This window comes from Perna viridis, chromosome 6 (assembly GCF_037379345.1).
Source record: "Perna viridis isolate PV_CMFRI_1.1 ecotype Kerala chromosome 6, ASM3737934v1, whole genome shotgun sequence".
Taxonomy (NCBI): Eukaryota; Metazoa; Mollusca; class Bivalvia; order Mytilida; family Mytilidae; genus Perna; species Perna viridis.
Window position 1 is genome coordinate 793,043 of NC_142450.1, and position 21,000 is coordinate 814,042.

Below are 21,000 nucleotides of genomic sequence, written 5' to 3' on the forward strand. Positions count from 1 at the left end.
TTTTGAAAAAAAAAAAATTAAAAGTAGCAAAAAAACTTCAAAATGGGCAATTACTCCAAGATGACTTATAAGATTTACATGAAAATTTGACCACACATAGACCTTATCATGTTGAACATTTTCACCCGTAAGTCAGAATTTAGCTATAAATACCGTTTTAGAGATGTTTGCAGAAAACTTTTGTCTGACCCTTATGGTCTATTTTTAGCAACAGCAGCCATGTTTTTAGTGAATCAAAAATCCCTATTTAAAACATTATTTAAAAAGAACAAAAAAAAAGTTGAAAAAGGGCAATAACTTCATTACTTAACAGATTAAAAAGAAAATATGACCAAAGATAGATCTCACCATGCTGAACACTTTAACCCTATGTCAGAATTTGGCTAAACTTGCAGTAATTAGGAGATACATGCAAAAAACTTCTATCTGGCCGTTCTATTTTTAGTAAAGACCACCATATTTTTTCAATAGATCAAAAATCAACAATAGTTCTACGCACAATACCCTAAAGAACATTCATAAGAAATTTGGTTCTGATCGTTTGAATAGTTTTAGAGGAGAAGAGTTTGAAAACTGTTAACGACAACGACTGACACCAAATGATGGCAATAGCCCACATGGCCCTTTATTTTTAAGGATGTAGCTTAAGTAAATATTCCCTTTTTTTAACAGTTAAGAAATGAATAAGTTTATTTGATACCTTTTCTGACCAGTGTCACCTTAGACCAATGCCTGACCAGTGTCACCTTAGACCAATACCTGACCAGTGTCACCTTAGACCAATGCCTGACCAGTGTCACCTTAGACCAATACCTGACCAGTGTCACCTTAGACCAATACCTGACCAGTGTCACCTTAGACCAATACCTGACCAGTGTCACTTTAGACCAATCCCTGACCAGTGTCACCTTAGACCAATCCCTGACCAGTGTCACCTTAGACCAATGCCTGACCAGTGTCACCTTAGACCAATGCCTGACCAGTGTAGAAAAAATGTTTTACAATAGGAGGTGCACATCTTCCTTATGCATACAATCACTGCGCAAAATCTGAATGCTTGTTGAGTTACAGAATACACAAATAGAGTACCAATTAATGTGACACACAGACAGAGTAAAGCAGTTACTAGACCTACTGTCACCATTGATGACACAGGTTAAACTTAGAGAGTGTGATTCAATTTGAAACAGCCATTGTATAAAATAATGTGCCAATTTAGAAGAATTATACCCAAATTTGTCATCATCAAGACTGGAGATCTTAACTTTTCCCTAAAGATCCATTAGCTTCTACAAACCTTTTTTGCAGAGTCTCGACCAGAAGAAGAACATGTGCCAATGATGATCTCAAGCAAAGCAAAAGAGTCACAGCTTTCATCAAAATTATTATAGTGAGCCATGTGTGTCTTGAGGAAGAGTTTAGACAAGTCGACAGGGTTCTTAACACAGTAGTCAAATTTATTCTGCAGTTTCAGTCCAAGCGCTTCATTATTGTTAATGGCTTCATAATTTAGGAATGTTGACAGGTAGCTTCTCAACTGATTTGGATTCCTCTGACAGTCAATGCTACTGCTTTTCTTTAGAGTCTCATAGAGTTGGTTCAGACTTTCAGCTACATATTTCCGTAAGACAGGTGCTAGTATTGTGTGTAGAATTACTCCAATAAGAAGCCATCTTTTCTCATTTTTATCTAAATCACACAGATTTCCTGTAAAAAGACAAAAAAGCAAGGCATTATTTGAATTTGTAATTATTTTGAATTTAAGAAAAAAGTAAAAAAAAATAATACATAAAATTGATCCCTACTAAGAGGATCAGTCATACCATCATGACTAAGGGGGTTAGTAAGTTTTCCTTGACCTTATCCCTTAGACATGCTGGCATGACTAACCCCCTTATCCCTTAGACATGCTGACATGACTAACCCCCTTATCCCTTAGACATGCTGACATGACTAACCCCCTTATCCCTTAGACATGCTGGCATGACTAACCCCCTTAGTAGAACGGTTAGCTTCACAAATTATTTTTTTTATCCATTTTCTAAACTGCAAAATAATTCTGAATTCAAATAATACCTTGTTAAAAGTATCATTTTTGTCAGTGAAGCCACGACAGTGGCTGAAATTGACCTAGGCATCACATGAAAATCTTACTAAATATCATAATTTGCGGTACCACTCACATGCATCCGCGATCAATACCATTATAAATGGAAAAGAGTGAAACATGAAATGGAAAGGAGTAAAAATAACCAAGAAATTAATAGTTAATCAAACAACATGCAAAGGAAATTTTGCATTTATTTAGAAATCAGTGTAATATTTATGCACTATTTAATGACTTGTTTCTTCGGACTGTTGATAATGTGGTGAAATATTGTTACAGTCACCGGCCATCTCATGCGTATGAATATCTCACATGACCTTAGAAGAAAAGTTCCTGAAGCTGAAGGGGACGACAAATGGGAAATAGTTGAATAAATAAGGTGGGTTACTGCACAAAAGCACTCCCTAATGTAGACACAATTCTCTCACTACAGATACTTTTTGCGAACAAGTTTTGATTATCTTAAGGTAAAGAATGGATATTTTTTTCTGTATCTGTAGCCCCCACTAGTACCCTCGCATCATCCTGCCATCTTGGATTTCTCCAGTTCAGCATCATGACAAATCTAGATACATTCTTTAATTTGCCTGACTATTTTTAGATGTAGACTTAAAATAGCTGAAAATAGTATTTGAAAGACAAAAGTTTTATATATTTTAATATTGAAGGGAAAATGAATCCTTTTTTTCTGCCAATCAACTCGTTAGTACAGTACTTTCGCGTCACCCCGCATGCATCTTAACAGACAAGCATCATGTCAAATGTTTGAACTTTTTGGATCAGTTTACAATTATGCAGCAACAGTTTAAGTATAGGTATTGCATGGTCTACATACATTGTATGTACCAACAAATACTTGTAACATGTATTCTTTTTCCGACGCAGTTATTTCCAGAATGAAATGTAGACAATGTTAAGTAAAAGAACAAATTTTACTCTGTTGGCTATCTTTTTTTTAAAGGTAAGACTTGTTTACAGTGTGTTACTTGTAAACAGTACAAAAAACTAGTTTCAATTGATGTATTCACATCATTGTTTGTAATCTTAATACATATACACATATTTACAATTAACAACACATGTTGAAACTGTGTAACGTCCTTGTTTTTGTCCAAGTTTAGAATAGATAGTAAAAATGTCATTTTTACCAAGTCTTCAGTTTCTGTTTATTTAGAATATTTTGACAGCATTGCATTTAGTAGGGATGGGACTTGCTAGTTATCTGATTTAGTCATTAAACAAATGTATGGGGTCCAATGGTACTGTAAGATACTAGTTGTTTGAATGACATGAAAATATAGATTGTTTCTATCACAGTCTTGAATACTCTTTTTGCATCTCTCAGGACTGCTCCATTTTATTACCCTATTAGAAACTCTATTTAGTAAAGGTGAAAGAACCTTGGTTTTGGGTGAACTACTATGTTGATACTCTGGTCTGATTGTATGGTCATAGTTCACTTTGAAAGTAATTAGACAGCAAAAAATGGCAAATTTACATGCTTTGACACAGACACACAGGATTCAAAAGTGGTTTAACTAAGGAGTCTTTGTCCACGTATGACTAAGGGAGAACTTGGAGCTGTATAAATATTTGCTTCAATTTTATGATAAGTAGAAGCAAAAGCTATGCACTGAAGTGATATAAAAAAGCAAAAAAAGCATGGAAGAGTGAATTAACATGTATATTTTTAAATGTGTATTGTCAAAAGTCTGTGAAAAGTAAGAAGAGGTTGTGGATCATTTTCCCCCACATGTCTTGTCAACTCAAGAAGTCATGGCTGCTCAGCTAATAAACGGTCTTTGAAAAAAACAACTGAAGAAAGAATGGTAAAAATATTAATTTCTCTAGTTTAAAATATTACAATCCTTTTTTTATGATTAGAAATGTGATTGTGCAGGAAGAAACAGAGCAAACTATGAAGGCTTCATTGGCTCAGTACTTCAGTACTTTGATTATAATAGCTGCTCACAAATATGATCATACCATATTGGCATAGTGGACATTTTTCCAAGGGTTCTATATTTTTCCATTTTTAACAAGACTTAACATTGTTGGCTTTTTTCTTAGTATCTACAAGATATTGTTTTCTTGAGTTAAGAAAGATTTTGGAGATGCCCTTAAGTTTTTTTAAGTTGGATTATTTCCCTTTACATGCATCAGGCATCAATAATCATTCTGATGATAAATCTCAAATGGTTTCAATCTTGTATTGGTTTTCCCATAGAATTCTAGAGTAACCTTCAATTTTCATATTCTTTTTCAAATAGATAAAATTTTCCTGAGATGAACTTTGAATTTTCCCATATAAATTCTTGTGAAATGAAATCGGTGATTTCAAATATTACAATCCTCCATTAATATGAATGATGCATTTTTTTACAAGAAAAAATAGGCTACTGCCCCATGCATTGGCCCCTCTTAAAGTGATCACTGAATAATTATTGCCTGAACTTAGGCACACCAGCACAGGTCAAACTAAAAAAAGACTTCATCTACTTTCATTTTCATTTTGAGTTTATGAAAAAGATCCCTTTTCTTAAGCATACTTAATTACATGTATTGATATACCTTCCAGGTTTTAACCTTCATCGGCTAAGGAATATGGAATATAAGACTGGTACCTATAAAATGCCTGTGTTCCATTATCTCCATTTGAAGGCTGTAGACAAAAACTATTTTTGTTCATGCACATTTAACCCTTCTGCATCTTGCGGAAAACTCCCCAGTTTGAGCCTCACCTCCAACAAAGAATGCTAAAAATACTTCATTCATCAACTTTTCCTGCATTTATATGCACCATAAAATTTACTAGTTCTTTTTCAGATGGTCTTTGCTGGAGGATTTTTAATAGAAAATTTAATAATCCTCCGACAAATGAACTAGTGTAACATACACTTAAATGCACATTTTTTCATGAAAAACCATTTTAATAAAGTAATTGATGTAGCTTCCACCAGTTTGTAGCTCATTTATTGATTAAAATACATGTATGATGTTTAAGTTACATTCAACATTCAGCTGAGGTACAGGTATTTACAATTCCTGTTTACACACAACTTCACCAATTTATCCAAAACTATCTAAATTTGTCAAGTGCATTTTTAATACTTGATATCTGGAAACAGTCAGGTCTTTCATTATCCAACTAATTAAGGCCAAGAAAAAAATAAGTCTGTTTAAGGTTACATGTACATTGGATGAAACGAGGTGCTCTGAGGAGCCTGAATGGTTCACCTGGTTTAACTTTTATGCCATATCATAAGGTCATTTCATCAATAGAAAGTTTTTTCTTTCTACTGTAGTTTTCTTTTATCATAGTTTGTATTGACAGTGCTAGCCTTCTCAAAAAATAGGCTTCTGGAACAGGGTTATCTTGATATAACAACTTTGATCTCCTTACACTCATAAAGATCATTTCAGCAATTGAAAGTTTCTTTCTATCTATCATACTTTTCAAGATATGGCTCAAAACTGTAAAACAAACATTAATTTTCATATTACAAGGGTAATAACTCTAACAAGGAGTCCCCTGACATCTTTGACCCAATGCAGAATTTTGTAGGCTTTAAAATGAGGAACATTTCAGCAAGGGATAGAAATCAACCAAGCCTATCAGTTTTAGAGATATATGTAAAAATTTCTGTCTGACCCTATGTTCTGTTTTTGGTAATGGCGACCCATGTTTTTAGATGCACCATTATCCCCATGTCAGTTCTGTGCAGATTTTGGTTCTTTATCCTTTACATGGAGTTGTCTAACAATTTTGACTCAAGAAGACTTTGGTAGGACTTATCATAAGATCATTTCAGCAACTGAAAGTTTCTTTCTATCTATCATAGTTTTGTGATAATGGCTAAAAACTGTTAAAAAAAAAAAACCCAAAAAAGTGTTTTGCAGATATAATGTGCTAAAAACTACTGTATGAACGAGACAACTACTACAGTATTAAATAGCCTTTTTCAGTTGATCAATGTGCATGTACTGTAATAGATTGATGTTTGTAAGCCCATTTTTTGTGGTGGATTCCTCCAAACCTAATTGAAATTCTGAAGTTTTAATTTAAAAAAAAATAAACGAGAAAACTTTTAACTACATTCAGATGCATTTCTACTATTTTAAAATACATTGAGCACATGTTTCCTTCATTCCATTAATGTCAATTGAACTGGCGTCGATATCCACCTTTTCAAGTTTTTAACCAAACAATATCTCTTACTTTTGGTCCATGTGACTGAAATTTATACATTAATATTATGCACATTTGAGCAAATCTTTCTTTTCATTAAATTAAAGAACATTAGTGCGCGCACTCACATACCCCACGCATCCCCATGTTGGATACTCAAATAAATTTGATTGTAAGAGAAATACATGCAAAAGGACCCCGATAAAAAAGGAATTAGAGTGTTTTTAGGCTTTAAATGTTTATCTTCTAACTAAATTCTGTTACTCAGAATGGTAGTTTCAAACTCCAGACTGTGATTCCTTTGAGTTTTAATTAATCCAATGTAATTATCATCATAGCAGAACAAAATCTACACCTGATCTGTAACTTATCATGGTGAATTTATATACCAAAAATCATGTCATAATCTGCAAGCATTAAGAAAAAAAATCCAAAAAACGGTTATTTCTGTGAATTTAGCTAAGTTAAAGGCCCGTATTTTGATAAAAATCATCGCAGCAGAACCAACTACACACTTGTACTGTAACTCATCACGGTGAATTTCTATACTAAAAATCATGTCAATACATGTATCTTTAAACGTTCAGAAAAAAAGTCCAGAAAACTGTTATTTCTGTGAATTTTGCTAAGTTCAAGGCTCGTAATTTTGATAAAAATCATCAGAGCAGAGCAAAAATTATACTTGGCCTGTAACTTATCATGGTGAATTTCTATACTTAAAATCATGTCTATATCTATGTCAGAATTTGGCTAAACCTAACGGTTTTAGAGATATACACGCATAGGAAAAACCACTGTCTGACCTGTATATTTTATTTTCACTAAAGGTGGCCATGTCTTTCGACGGATCAAAAATCCCCCACCTCTGGCCAGGTGAGCTAAATATTGTTAAAGACAACAGATGATGACCACAACGGACACCAAGTGATGGTAAAAGCTAACATGGCCTTTAGCAAGGTGAGCTAAATATGGGAGTTTAAAGTAGGGTAGCTTCATATTTTTTTTTAAATCATTTTATACAGACACTTATGGAAGAATTTCTTGAATTTAATAGTGCTCAACTAAAAATTTAATAGTTTAATTGCATTTCATAAAACTAGAGGCTCAAGAGAGCCTGAATCGCTCACCTGGTTAACCATTTGCTTATTTGAAAAACTTGAGGAATGAGACAGGCTAAGTTAAAATCAACTAAATTGTCAAATGCAAGAAATGCTTTTCATAGCATTTTCATGACCTGAACCAGAATTTTGTTAAAGGCAACAATTTTTGAATTTTTTTCAAAAACCCGTCTTATGACCCCCAAGTTCCATTTTTAGTCTAGGCAGCCATATCTATTCACAGATTAAAATTCACAACAGTCATTTTGAGCACAATACACTAAAGAACTATTATGCTTATTTTCATTCAATGATCTTAAATGGTTTTAGAGAAGAAGATTTACAAAGTTGTACATGTGAAAAAAAAAACAAAAAAACTGATTCAGGGGTCGTAACTCCTACATTATCAATGAATGGTTTTGAAAATTTCAGCATAGGTCCTTCTCATGATGCTTAACAATTTTACCCACGCCAGAAATTTGCTAAAGGCAATGGTTTTTGAGTTATTTGCAAAAAACTGCCAGCTGACCCCTATGTTCTATTTTTAGTAATAGCGGCCATGTTTTTTCATGAATCAACAATCCCAACTGTCAATTTGTGTGGGATACCCAAAGGAATATACATGTCAACTTTCACTGAATTCTGCGCAATGGATTTTAAGAAGATTTTCAAAGTTGCACATGTGAAATACAAAAAGAACTGTTTCAGGGCCCTTAACTCCTACATCAGTTGACCAATTGTTTTGAAAATTTCATCATAAGTCCATCTCATGATGCTGAACAATATTACCCATGCCAGAAATTTGCTAAAGGCGATGGTTTATGAGTTATTTGCAAAAAACTGCCATCTGACCACTATGTTCTATTTTTAGTAACGGCATCAATGTTTTTTCATGAATCAACAATCCCAACAATAATTTTGCGTGGGATACCCTAAGGAACATATATGCCAACTTTCATTGAATTCTGTGCAATGGATTTTGACCTAATGGTTTTGGAGATATATGCGAAAAACTACTGTCTAACCCCTATGTTCTATTTTTATCATTTTAGATTGAAGATCAGAATATAGCAGCCTGTTAGCATCTGGAATTATCTTGCACTACCACAGGAAAATAGTCCAATTGGCTGACCTCATTAAGGTTCAAACGCAGATAGTTGGCTCCAATTTATAGGCATTTCTAATACATCATAATTAATTCGATGCTATTTGCGCCAATAAACACACCCAATAAACAACTTTTACTACGAACTAAATATGCTGATTAATTTGGTTTGAATTGTCAATGATTCAATTAAAAGTAGTTGACATCTAAACTCTCATCAGTACCTGTTTATTCCTATGCGTTTACCCGAATAAACCAATCGTTCTCTGTCGATATATACAAATTGCCTATAAATGCTTTATTCTTAGTTAAAAGATGCCAAGGTGTTAAATATATAAATTATTGTAGACGCATAATAAAACTTTTGATGTTTAACTAGAAATGAAAACCCTGCGAGAATATAAAAAGTCATCGTTCATAGAAATGAAATATAAAGAGGTATGCTGAGTACCAATTGGAAGAGATGTTTTCAGATATTTCATGCAGGCCCTGGCGGATCCACACACTAAGTATTTACAAAAATGTGGCAGTGGTTCCGATCAAGAAACTTGTATACAGAAAGAGGTTTCAGGCAGAGAATACACTGAGAAATGTAGCTAGTTGAGAGGGACATTTATATTAGGACATGTTTATTTCAATGATGAATGATCTGCATGATGAAAGCAGATTTGTTCAACATGTAATGCATTGTTTTCCATCCTCTTATGTCTACCTTGGACTTGACTTTTTATGAGCAACTCGGCGGTTGTCTCTAGAAAAGCAGGGGACGCTTACCCTACCGGTTAATCTGATCGATGCTCCCTGTTTTTAGTGGAGTCCTAGTTGCTCATTTACTTTTGTTACTTTCTATGTATCATTTTGGTGTGTCTGTTTTCCATTTTCATTTCCGCTAGAATCTTGGTTTGATTGATTTCTCTTTGACAGACAGAGTCGACCTGGCGGTCGATAAAATAAATTTCGACTTGAAAAGTTACTAACTGGGAAAGGCCAACTAGTAGTTAGAGGTGTAATAACCTGTTTCGTGAACCATTCCTCTGCACATATAAGAAAGTAGTTCGAAATGACATGAAGTATTCCTAAGATTGCATCTCATTTTTCTCATAGTTAAGTAGAGATATAAAAACTTAGTATCATCTGAAAGCTGAATGAGTCAGCAGTAGTCTTAACACTTCAGTTCTTTTCTAAGTGTACGGTAAAATAGTTCTTGACAAAAACTCTATGCCCTTGATATGACTAAATTTCAAAAATGAAGGTAGTGATTTCTGCATCTGGGTACTTTAAATTTACAGTTCTTTCTTAGAAGGCACATAACTCAAAGGTATGTTGATATTTTTATGAGAGTTAAAATAAAGGGTGTCAATCATAATAAAACCCCTCCAGCACCATCTGTACTCATGCAAAATTTTCTATGAGCCTCATAGATAGCTGAATTTAACTTAGAAAGTAATCATGGAGACATGAAATGGTGGTATTACGCCTTGTAGTTCAATTACAATATGCAATATGTCAAAAAGTTTGTGTTAATTTATCAAGGTGTTTCATGTAAACTGACATCAAACCTGAATATAAAGCAAACTGGTGCACTGCAACAATGCATCATGAATTTTAGTGTGTGCGTTTTTTTTTAATATCCTTCGTAATCAGAATGATTAATTTAAAAATAAATCAAAGAATTCAATATGATATTAACCATTTGCAACAATAAGCTTGTCAGTGTTAAGATACGTTTGAAATTGTTACCATAACTTTTCTTTTATACCCAATTTTTGGAATTTGACGATTGTCTGATGCAGTACATGAGTACTTTGATTAGTAATAGTGGCCACGTTTTTCAACGGATAAAAAAAACCACTTCAATTCTATGCAGGATACCCCAAGGAACCAAATTTTGTTTCAATCGGTAAAATAGTGTCAAAGGAGAAAATTTTTGAAAGAAATAACATAAAAAATAGCAAAAAACGTTGAAAAAGGGCAATAACTCCAACATGGCTTAAAAGATTACAATGAAAGTTTGACTGCAGATATCTCATCATGCTGAACACTTTGACCCCGTCAAAATTTGGCTAAACCAAACCGTTTTGGAGATATATGCGAATGTCTGACCCCATGTTCTATTTTTAGTAACGGCGGCCATGTTTTTTCAACGGATCAAAAATCCCCACATCAGTTCTATGCAGGATACCCCAAGGAACATTCAAACCAAGTTTGGTTCCAATTGATCAAGTAATTTCAGAGGAGAAGAGTTTTGAAAAATTGTTAACGACGATGGACGCCAAGTGATGACAATAGCTCACATGGCCTTTGGCCAGGTGAGCTAAAAAGGACTATAACTCCAACATGGCTAAGGTCTTACTAACCACTTCCGGGTCAAATGGCAACCCCCCTATGTAGTACCAAAAACACACTGAACCTAGACATATGCATTGTAAGTGCATTATTTGTGTGTATTATGATTAAAAGTAGTCAAAATGAAGCTGATAATGTGTACTTTAAAATCATATATGTAATTAACTACAAAAGTGTATGAATATTGTTTACATGTGTGAGTAATTTGCCTCCATGCTGTCAGTTAGCAGAACAGGTAAAAATGTGGATTTTCAGTATTATTTATTCAAGTAGATTTTGTGAAGAATTTCTACTATCATTGTACCATTAGCATAATGATTCTGGAAGCCTTATTTTCCAAGCTTCGCAACGGTATGCAACTTTAAGATGTCATTTGTCCTGGGAATTCACAGTGAGACTTTGAAAATTACTTTTTTAACATGTAAAGTAATGGAAACTTTAGAAGTGGTTAGTGAGACCTAAACAGATTATATCTATTTTTTTACCACATATGGATCTTATCATGCTGAACACTTTATCTTGGCGCAATTTGGCTAAACCGAATGGTTTTGGAGATACGTGTATATGTGAAGAAAGAGCTGTGCTTTAAGCATATGATACGCCTGTTGCCCTTTTAACTTGTCCTTATGCTTTTAATGAATTATGTGATCAACTAGAAATACTGTGAATACCCACCCCCACCTAAAAAAAAGTAAATAAAAAATGCACAAAAAATTTGGCACTATCAAGGCTACCTCAATTTCAACTAAGTTTGTTGTCTTGATTTTTCACTCAAACATTTCTATTTTGTTTAAAACACACTTTTCTGACAAGGTTACCAAGTACCTTTTATACTTATTAGTCGATCATCATAACAAATGGTCTGTTTTAAATGATTTTTCAAAGAATAAAATTTCCTAGGCTGTTTCTGTTTTTTTTAAAGAGAAAACTTTATAACATGTAAACGTAAAATTTGACACTTATACAAATCTGAAGGGAGCTTACATCAATAGATATGAACAATTCACCAAAGCTTCATAAAAGTTAGTGAAAGTGTTTTTTTTTTTAGTAATTGTGTGAGAACTTGAAAACCTCCCTTTTTTTAAGTATAAAAATTCATAACACAGAAATGAAAAATCTGAAATTTATAAAATTGAAAAAGGGAGCTTACATCAATAGATATAAACAATGCACCAAAGTTTCATAAAAGTTGGTGGAAGCGTTTTTGAGTTATTATCCAAAACTTGAAAACCCCAATTTTTAAGGAAAAAATTTCATAACACAGAAACGAAAAATCTGGAATTTATAAAAATGGAAAGGGAGCTTACGTCAATAGATATGAACAATTCACCAAAGTTTCATTAAAGTTGGTGAAAGCAGTTCTGAGTTACTGTCCAAAGTGTGGACAACGGACGGACAACAGTAAAACATAATACGTCCCATCTTTGACGGGCGTACAAAAACTACTGTCTGACCCCTATGTTCTATTTTTAAAAACAGCAGCTATGTTTTTTGACGGATCAAAAATCCCCACGTCTGTTCTAAGCAGGATACCCTGAAATACATTCACACCAAGTTTGGTTCCAATTGGTCAAGTAGTGTCAGAGGAGAAGAGTTTTGAAAAGTTGTTAATGAAGATGACAACGGATGCCAAGTGATATAGCAATAGCTCACTAAGCCTTTGGCCAGGTGAGCTAAAAAGAATCGTACTTTTTAGCACCTATGTTGGCTCCTCTTCCTGAAATTAGCAACAAAAAGAGGCAGCTAAAGGTCATTCTGGCAACTAAATTTTGGAAGCCACAGCAGCCACTGTATGGCACCCAGTGGTACCGTGTCAAAGAATCACGAGATGCAGTTACCAAGAATCAAGTCATTGTCCAGATATCAGGAAAATGTCTCTTCTTTACCCCCTTTTTGACCCCTTATTCCTAATCCCTTCTAGTCACAACGTCAAAATCAAGCCCCAGCATTTCTTTTGTGGTATAATACCTTGTGGTACAATTTCCGAAATATCCGTTCACAATTACTCAAGTTATGTCGAGTTATCTTGAAAATACTTGTTTCAGACCACTCATCCCTCAACAGTTCATAAGTCATAACCCACATAATCCATCCAAGGATTCCTGTCATGGTATTGCACCTTGTGGTATGATTTCATAAAGGTCTATATACTTAAACTCCAGTTATTTAGCAGACGTGGAAGAATCTGCAGATGTCAAAGATGACGACAGTGTGATACAATTCTATGACCTCAGTTTTTTTGCAGCTACAAAATGAATTACCTGTTAAATTAGAAGCAGTCTTTTTTAGTTCATCAAGTTGTTGACGCAGTAGTAATTGTTGTTGTTGAACCAGTTCTGATGACTGCTGTTGATCGGGAGCTGAGTTTTCCGCCATACCAAAAGGTTTAGAATCAATACATGTACATGTACATGTAGGTGTTCACTTAGGAGTTTTTCATTTTTTTTTCACAATTTTTAACAACACAAACACACAAGGCACTTGTTGTAATGAACTCAAGACTTTCCTGTTAAACCAAGTCTGAAAAATAAGTAGATTATCACAGTTTTAATATATCAGAACTTGACACCATAGACATTTTTTCATTGGCATCTTAGTGGTCAAACACAGAGTAAAATTTAATGTAACTTGTAAACTGATTTAAGAATTGACTTAAGCATGTTATCTATAGTCTTGTCTCTCATAATTCTTGTTACTGATATTAGCTGAAGTACCTTTTCTATTACACTGTATGATAAAAATTCAGTTATTGAATTCAGCCTATTTAACCATTAAAAATCATAACTGAACAGGTCCCAGTGTCGGGGTTGAACACATATTTGTATATACATATGAAAGGGTGGTTACGGAGTGAATGTGTGTCTGAAAAAACTCACATGATACATTGAAAATAACCAATATCAAGGAACTGGCCGTTACCGGACTTTAATGCCTCTTCTGTGTTTTGATGTGGTATGAGGATCTTTGACAAGGAAAAAATGTTAACACCCTCACACCAGACCAAGAAGGACCCCTATAATGTGCACATAAACAGATTTCTTAATAAAATAAAAACAAGGTTACTGTGTTGCTGCCCACTGGCCATGGACTGAAAACTTGGGCGAAGCCTCATGACAACTAGCTAATAGCACTGGGTTACAGGTAGAGACTGCTAATCTTAAAACGAACCCTGCAAAAATATGTCATTGATGCAACGCATGTCTGGAACAGTCAGATTGTTTATTGCAAGTGTAATTTAATGGAGTTTGTTTTTTTTCCCTAAACAGGCCATATCAACTTTTAAAGTCTTCTCTTTGCATTTGTGGGTGTCGTCATCATCATCGTAAAACATCAGCTCCTCCTATACCCGAAATAAGTAATGTGAATAAAAAAGAAAAAAAATAATTCCCTTACATGCGTTAGAAAAGTACATATTTTTGCGCTCTGTACATGCTAAAAAAAATCTGAGTCAAAAGAAAACCTGAAAGGTTAATGATCAACTCTTAAACCACTAAAGCAATTTGAACAAAACTGTACATGAAATGATGATGAAATGAAAAATGGGATGGGACACAAGGATAATGGGGTCGAGAAATTTTGATTGCCACTGGAAATTGGGAGAGGTGGGTAGGGTTGGGCAATTAGCCTCCTGTGGCGGAGCCCTATGGTTTCTACTGTTGTATATTAGATGATCATAGATCCTTTACAACGATTACTCATTTTGTTTGGATTTGTCATATTAGTAGTGTCCACACTTTGCTCAATCACCTGCAATTCCGCAGGCATCCTCTAGTTTGACTTAAAATGTCTACATGAACTATAAGAAACCTTAATGCAAAACTTTAATGTTAAATTTTCTAAGTCAACAGACCATAACTGCGGGGGTATACACATAAAATTTGCATGAATTTGTGATGCAATGATGGTAATGCATTTGTACACCAAATATCATTGACCTACATTGTACATGTAGCGTAAGAGGTTCATGTTCAAATGAACTTGTCAGAAAACTTAACGTTAAGTTTGTGGATGCTGCCATACCTTCACAATTATTACCATTTGACCCGATTTTGTCAAAATTACCCAATAACTCCGAAATCAAACCCCTAAATATGTGTTTCAATCTCATTTTTTTAATTAGAAGAGTCATACATCTGACAAAAGGTGTTAATTGCTGCCTAAACAGGTAAGAGTATGTTTTATGACCGGTAAGTAATTTCCCGGGAGCAATCAGCTGATCAGGGTTTGACAATTAGAAAATGAATCCTAATTGGATCTATCACTATTTTATGAACATCCAGTCATTTTCTAAATATTAATTTCTACTTCACAATTAATTTGACAATACTGTCATTTTAACAGGTTTCAAATTTGTAGAACCACATATGTTAACAAATTTTAAAACTATCATTGTTTATACAAACTGAGTTACCTTCCCTGCACCAGGGTTCTCAATAAGTGCCAGCAACTGGCGATTTCGCCGTCTACTTTGACATTGGCACCGGTTATTTTGTTGCTAAAAAATTAAATTGAAAAAAAAAATGTTTGGTTATTTCACGTTTCATACATAAAAAAAATTGCATCAGAAACCTTCAATCATGGTGTTTATTGCAATGCAGATTAGTTTTCTTGATAAATCCATTTTTTTTGTCGTGATCATTAGTACCAATAACCAAACTTTAATCGTGGTTAATTCTTCACTTTTATAATGGACATGATCGTTTCTTTTTCAAAGGCAGTACTGATTCCATATCACAGATTGCATACGTGGGAATTTTATGAATCAACTCAACATTTCCGTTCATCATTGACCAAAGCATGTCACAGTGCAAGTACAGAAAAATATCACCTTATTTTACTAAAAAAGCAATAGACGGTGTGTATAAACAAATATCAACATCTTTCAACAACATGCAAACTAAGCCATGTCATGCAAATCTGAAAAAAATCACATGAATTATCAAATTTGAGCAAAATGAGCTCCAAAAAATTTGCATCAAGAATAAGTGATCAAAATCTGCTCGGAACAGCCCTGGACCCCCACCTACCGAACATGGGGTACCCCCTCTCAGGCTCTCCCCACTCTGGCCTTTGTTGCTCAGTTTGGGCATGAGGGCCCTAAATGATGCCACCTACTTTAAAACTTATTGAGAACCCTGCTGCACTCTTCACTTTTCCTGTAATTTCAACAGTGCAGTATTTTTCCCAAAAGTCTTGATTGCAATAATCAAAAGAAATACTATTCCTTTTAAATATTGATGATTTTGGAAATTCAGTAGAACATTTTTGAATATTTGCATTTTATGAAAAGTAAAAGTTGCCCAAGTTCACTATATTTTTTACCGTCCGTGCGAGACCCGACAGGGTAGTCAAGGATGTTAAAAACCCCTAAGTAGTACCAAATTTTTTTAAACTTTACACGTTAATGTACTCACAGTTAGAGTGAGGAAACACTCTCGGACCCACGTGGGGTCTGGAAGTAGGTCAGAGCATCAACAGAGCAGCCCAGCCGCTAGTAGGACATACTCTCAGTGAGTTCTTCAGTGAGGCATCCCGAAGGCTGGGCTAATTATAAACATTGTCTACTATACATGACAAATATGTTGTACCAGCAGATAAAGCCCAAAACAGCATTGTTTGTGTCTGCAAAACGTTTTACATCCAATATTTATTATCAGAGGAAGATGTAGAAAATAATAGCAGTCATAAGACCTATACTGCTACCACCATCTCCAAAGAAGAGATTGTGGAAAACCATAAATCTGTGCTATCCTCTTTTGGTCTCTCTACCAAGGATGATGATTGTGATTTACTGTCTATGTACTGGATTCCTAAACTCCACAAGAATACATACAAACAACATTACATTGCTGGATCTGCAAAATGTACCATCAAACCTCTTTCAAAACTTTTAACTTCTATACTCACAACTGTCAAAGAGGGTCTACAAACCTACCACAATACTTGTTACTCCCATAGTGGTATTAATTCAATGTGGATCCTGAAAAATTCGAAAGATCTTTTGGAGACAATCGGTTCAAGACTATTATCAGAATATAAAAGCATTAGAACCTATGATTTTTCAACACTGTATACTTCTATTTCCCTTACTCAGTTAAAATCCCGACTCCAAAACATTATACATCGTTGTTTTTCCAAAAAAGATGGTACACCTAGATACAAATATATAGTTCTTGGCAGAGATACCTCATAATTTGTAAAAAAAAATTCCAAATCATCTTCTAAATATACAGAAGATGTTTACGAAATGCTGAAATTTTTAATCGACAACATATTTGTCAAGTGTGGTGGATGCATTTTTCAACAAACGGTTGGCATTCCAAAGGGAACAAATTGTGCTCCTCTACTTGCTGACCTATTTCTTCACTCTTATGAGGCTGACTTTATAGCTGACCTGATCCGAAAGAAAGAATATCGTTTTGATAGGTCATTTAATCTCAGTTTCCACTATAGATGATGTATTACCTTTAAACAATCCTAATTTTGGGGATTTGATACATCGCGTCTACCCCAAAGAACTTGAGATAAAGGATGCTACAGACACTGTGAGGTCAGACTCATATCTTGACCTACACTTAAAAATTGATGGTAAAGGAAAGGTATTGACTTTTCATTCAGAATATCATCTTTCCTTTCATCTGTGGGAACATCCCTCCAGCACCTGCGTATGGAGTGTTCATATCACAACTCATACGTTATGCCAGAGCTTGCCGAAACTACGCAGACTTTTTGTATCCCGCTAGACTTCTAACAAATAGGCTTCTGGAACAGGGTTATGTTGCTACAAGATTAAAGTCTGATCATTACATAAGTTTTATGGTTGTCATCATGAACTCGTGGATCGCTACGGTGTATCCATCTGCGCCATGAAGACTGATTTGTACAACGTGTCATAATTTTCTTTCCTCTTTTGTCTACCCCAGACATGACTTTTTATCTTTTTATGAACAACTCGGCGGGTGTTTCTAGAAAAGCAGAGGACTCTTACCCTACCGGAGTTGCTCATTTGCTTTTGTTACTTTGTATGTACATGTATGAGTTTACTTACTTTATGTTCTTTGTTGTGTATGTCTATTTTCCTTATCTGGTCTTTGTCCCTGGATTACATTCTTTTGGTTACTGCTATAACCTTGGTTCCCTTGATTACTCTCTCCTCCGCTACCTTCTACTACTAACTGGCATTACTAACAGAATCCCCTTAAGGGGCCGTCGTGCAAGATTCGTAAGGATAGTCAAGACCATGAAAACCCAAGAAACTATTCAACATCATACTGTCACATAGTCTACATGTAAGTGTTGGCCCAAAACAATTGCTGTACTGTCAATCTTCAAGTTCAAAACTTCAACACTAACTCCACTTCAACTACATGTAACATTTATGGAAAGAAGGAAATATGAGTTCAATGTATTTTCAGACAGTAGAAATGAATTTGAATGTAAATGAGTTTTCTCATTTATTTTTTTGAAATTGAGAAAACATAAGAATTTTAATCAGTTCTGGAGGAATCCAACACAAAAAGAAGTATGTGTGTGTGTTGGGGGGGGGGGGGGGTGGGGTGGGGGTGCATGCACATGTTGTTTATCTGAAAAAGGCCCTTTAATGCTATAGTGATTATCTCATCCATACATTACTACAGTAAAACCCATGCAGTTTGCAAAATATGTCCTAAAATTTTGGTTCACATGTTGTCCTGCATAAAAACCCCCATGAGGATTTTCAAAAGTTGGCAGGTATGGATGCCCCGTTGCTGCCGCTGGGAAAGCAACATCTAAGTCTCACCTTCCACGACATTCATTGCACCCAAGACAAAAAGCATGAAGTACGTGTTCACTTCTCCCTGGGCACGCCACACTTCTCCCAAGCACCTCCCTGTTTTTCTCAAGTAGCTTGAGCCCTGGTCTTTGGCCAAGTCAATTATCTGGCTATTTAAATTTCACTACCTACTACAAGTACAATGCTGGTAGGCTGCCCTGTCACGACATGCTTTTAGTTTTAGCAACTTAATAATATGATTTGTTTTGTTTGTTTGTTGGCGTTTTAATGTTCGAGCAGCAATATTTCAGCCATATTCAGACGATTAACATGAAATGGATGACAAAATGAACATGAAATGATGATGAAATGAAAAAAAAAAGGATGGGACACAAGGATAATAGGGTTGACAAATTTTGATTGCCACTAGAAAAAGGGGGGATGGGTAAGGTTGGGCAATTTAGCCTCCTGTGGCGGAGCGCAAAGGTTCCTACTCCTATCGAATACCACAGCAGGGTTCTTTAACGTGCGAGGAACATGACATCTTTCCCAACACGGTGCACCACTATGGTTTGCGGTCAGGTTTTCAGTATTATAGCCTGATAACCTCAGCATGTAACATGCTAAGGGTACCCCATTCCACCACCTGGGGCACACATCCCAGTTGCTCTGTGGGCAGAGCACCTAGCCCCCGGCTAGGTTTCTGAGCACTATTAAGTCGCCTTTTACGACAAGCTTAGCGCTGCTGCAGGCCTATCGTTTCCCTTTCTTTCAACTTTATTCAACCCGACTCTAAGACACATATTTTGTGCACGCATGGGCACCATCCGACATTTTACCGATGGTAGTCAATTTTCGGACTCCCGGGCCTGCATGGGGCTAATCAGCCGAACAGCAAAGTACCTCCGTGACCCCGAATTCCTTTCACCCAATCTGCACTGAACAATGGGAAGATAACTCCGATTAGGGGCGCTTTAAATACCGAGCGAAATTTTTCAGTCTTGTATGCCTCAGAAAATCATTTAAAGTATTAATTAATAAATAACTTTAACAGTTATTTCAAGTAAAATTCATGAAAAGAATGGTTGATGTTTGTTTACATCTATTTTTGGAGTGAATTCATTGGACCAGTGAGCGATGAGATTGAAATAAAATCACTCTCTCGGAAAACGAGATTTCCCTTGTTTACTTTATTACCCAATGAAAAAGCTGACAGAATCGCATTTAACACGTCATAATTAAAGATAGAGGGGTTTTCTTTGTAGATTGACCAATGATCTTTGACCATCTAAGGGGATTAACTGTTTCAAAGTAGGGATCACCGTTTATTTGCAAACTTTTGAGACCACTGAAATGGCATGTGCATGTCGCTGTCAGTGACAAAATCAAGCGCTATCTCGCCAAAATATGTGTTGATACGGATACGGACAATAAATGGTAAAATTGGGACCAGAGCATGTTTATTCAGGTTAGTTATGCCACCTTAACATATCTTGTGCATTATCTTTGATGGGATTAGTCATGAAATGGTTCAAGCCCTCCCCCCATTTTCCATGCGTTTGAAAGAAACTTCTCTGGAATTTTATAACACACAATCTATGTTGAAACAGCGAACATTGTGTTTGGCATGGTGTAAACACTCATTCTTATCATCAATATACACCACGTATACACATATATTTTACCAAAATGTAAACTGGGTTGTCCCAACCAAGTCAGAATGGTCCATAATTTTAGTGTCTTTATTCTTTCTGCTTACATACACCAAAAAAAGTTTGAAATATACTATAAAAATCCCTGCATACATTATTTTAATGAACAAATAGTGAATTATTTGTGAATGTAGCTATATATATAGATCAATAAAAAATAGTCATTCTAATTCTCTTTCACCAATGATTTTTTAATATATAAATGAAATTCTATGAAAATACCTTTCCACTCATTAGAGCTTTGGATATTTGGAAATGCAGTATCACAGGTATAGTCAAATATTTTTTCACATATATTCATGTATTTTGTCCTTATTTGTACATTTATTTAATTCTATTATCAGTTTAAGAAAAATATAAAAATCCTCCATTCTTCAAAAATATTACATATAGTATTTTGTCAAATATTTGGGTGAGTTTATTGTATTAAATTGGTTATTAATTTTCAAAGGTAAAGAAGAAGTGAAATTTGTTTTGCTAAACATCAAAATTGTGTCATATTCAAATGATACCCTCTTATAATGAAATTAGGCATACAAGTGGAAATACAGTGTGTTATACCTTCAGGTTATGTAAATTATAATTCCATAAGGTGATATGCTGGTATATTTTTTTTTATCCTTTAAATTATCACAAATACAATTTTATTTTGAATAAGTGTTCTTACTGTTTTAATAATGAAATGGTGTAA

The 21,000-nt window shown here is 34.8% G+C and overlaps 1 protein-coding gene across 5 annotated transcripts in view; it reads right to left on the minus strand.

Annotated features, from left to right (window-relative positions):
• LOC148613141 (uncharacterized) overlaps positions 1-21,000 on the minus strand; it is a 37,956-nt gene that overhangs the window by 13,758 nt on the left and 3,198 nt on the right. For 2 of the 5 annotated variants that reach the window (XM_088586335.1, XM_088586337.1), the window contains exons 2-4: positions 15,256-15,339; positions 13,106-13,364; positions 1,298-1,707 (exon numbers count right to left, since the gene is read on the minus strand). In XM_088586335.1, coding sequence (XP_088442461.1) covers positions 1,298-1,707; positions 13,106-13,220 — 525 coding nt within the window. In that variant the 5' untranslated portion in view covers positions 13,221-13,364; positions 15,256-15,339. Of the gene's footprint in view, positions 1-1,297; positions 1,708-13,105; positions 13,365-15,255; positions 15,340-16,258; positions 19,764-21,000 lie in introns of those variants that run through there. The other 3 variants (XM_088586336.1, XM_088586338.1, XM_088586333.1) reach the window with 2 other exon arrangements.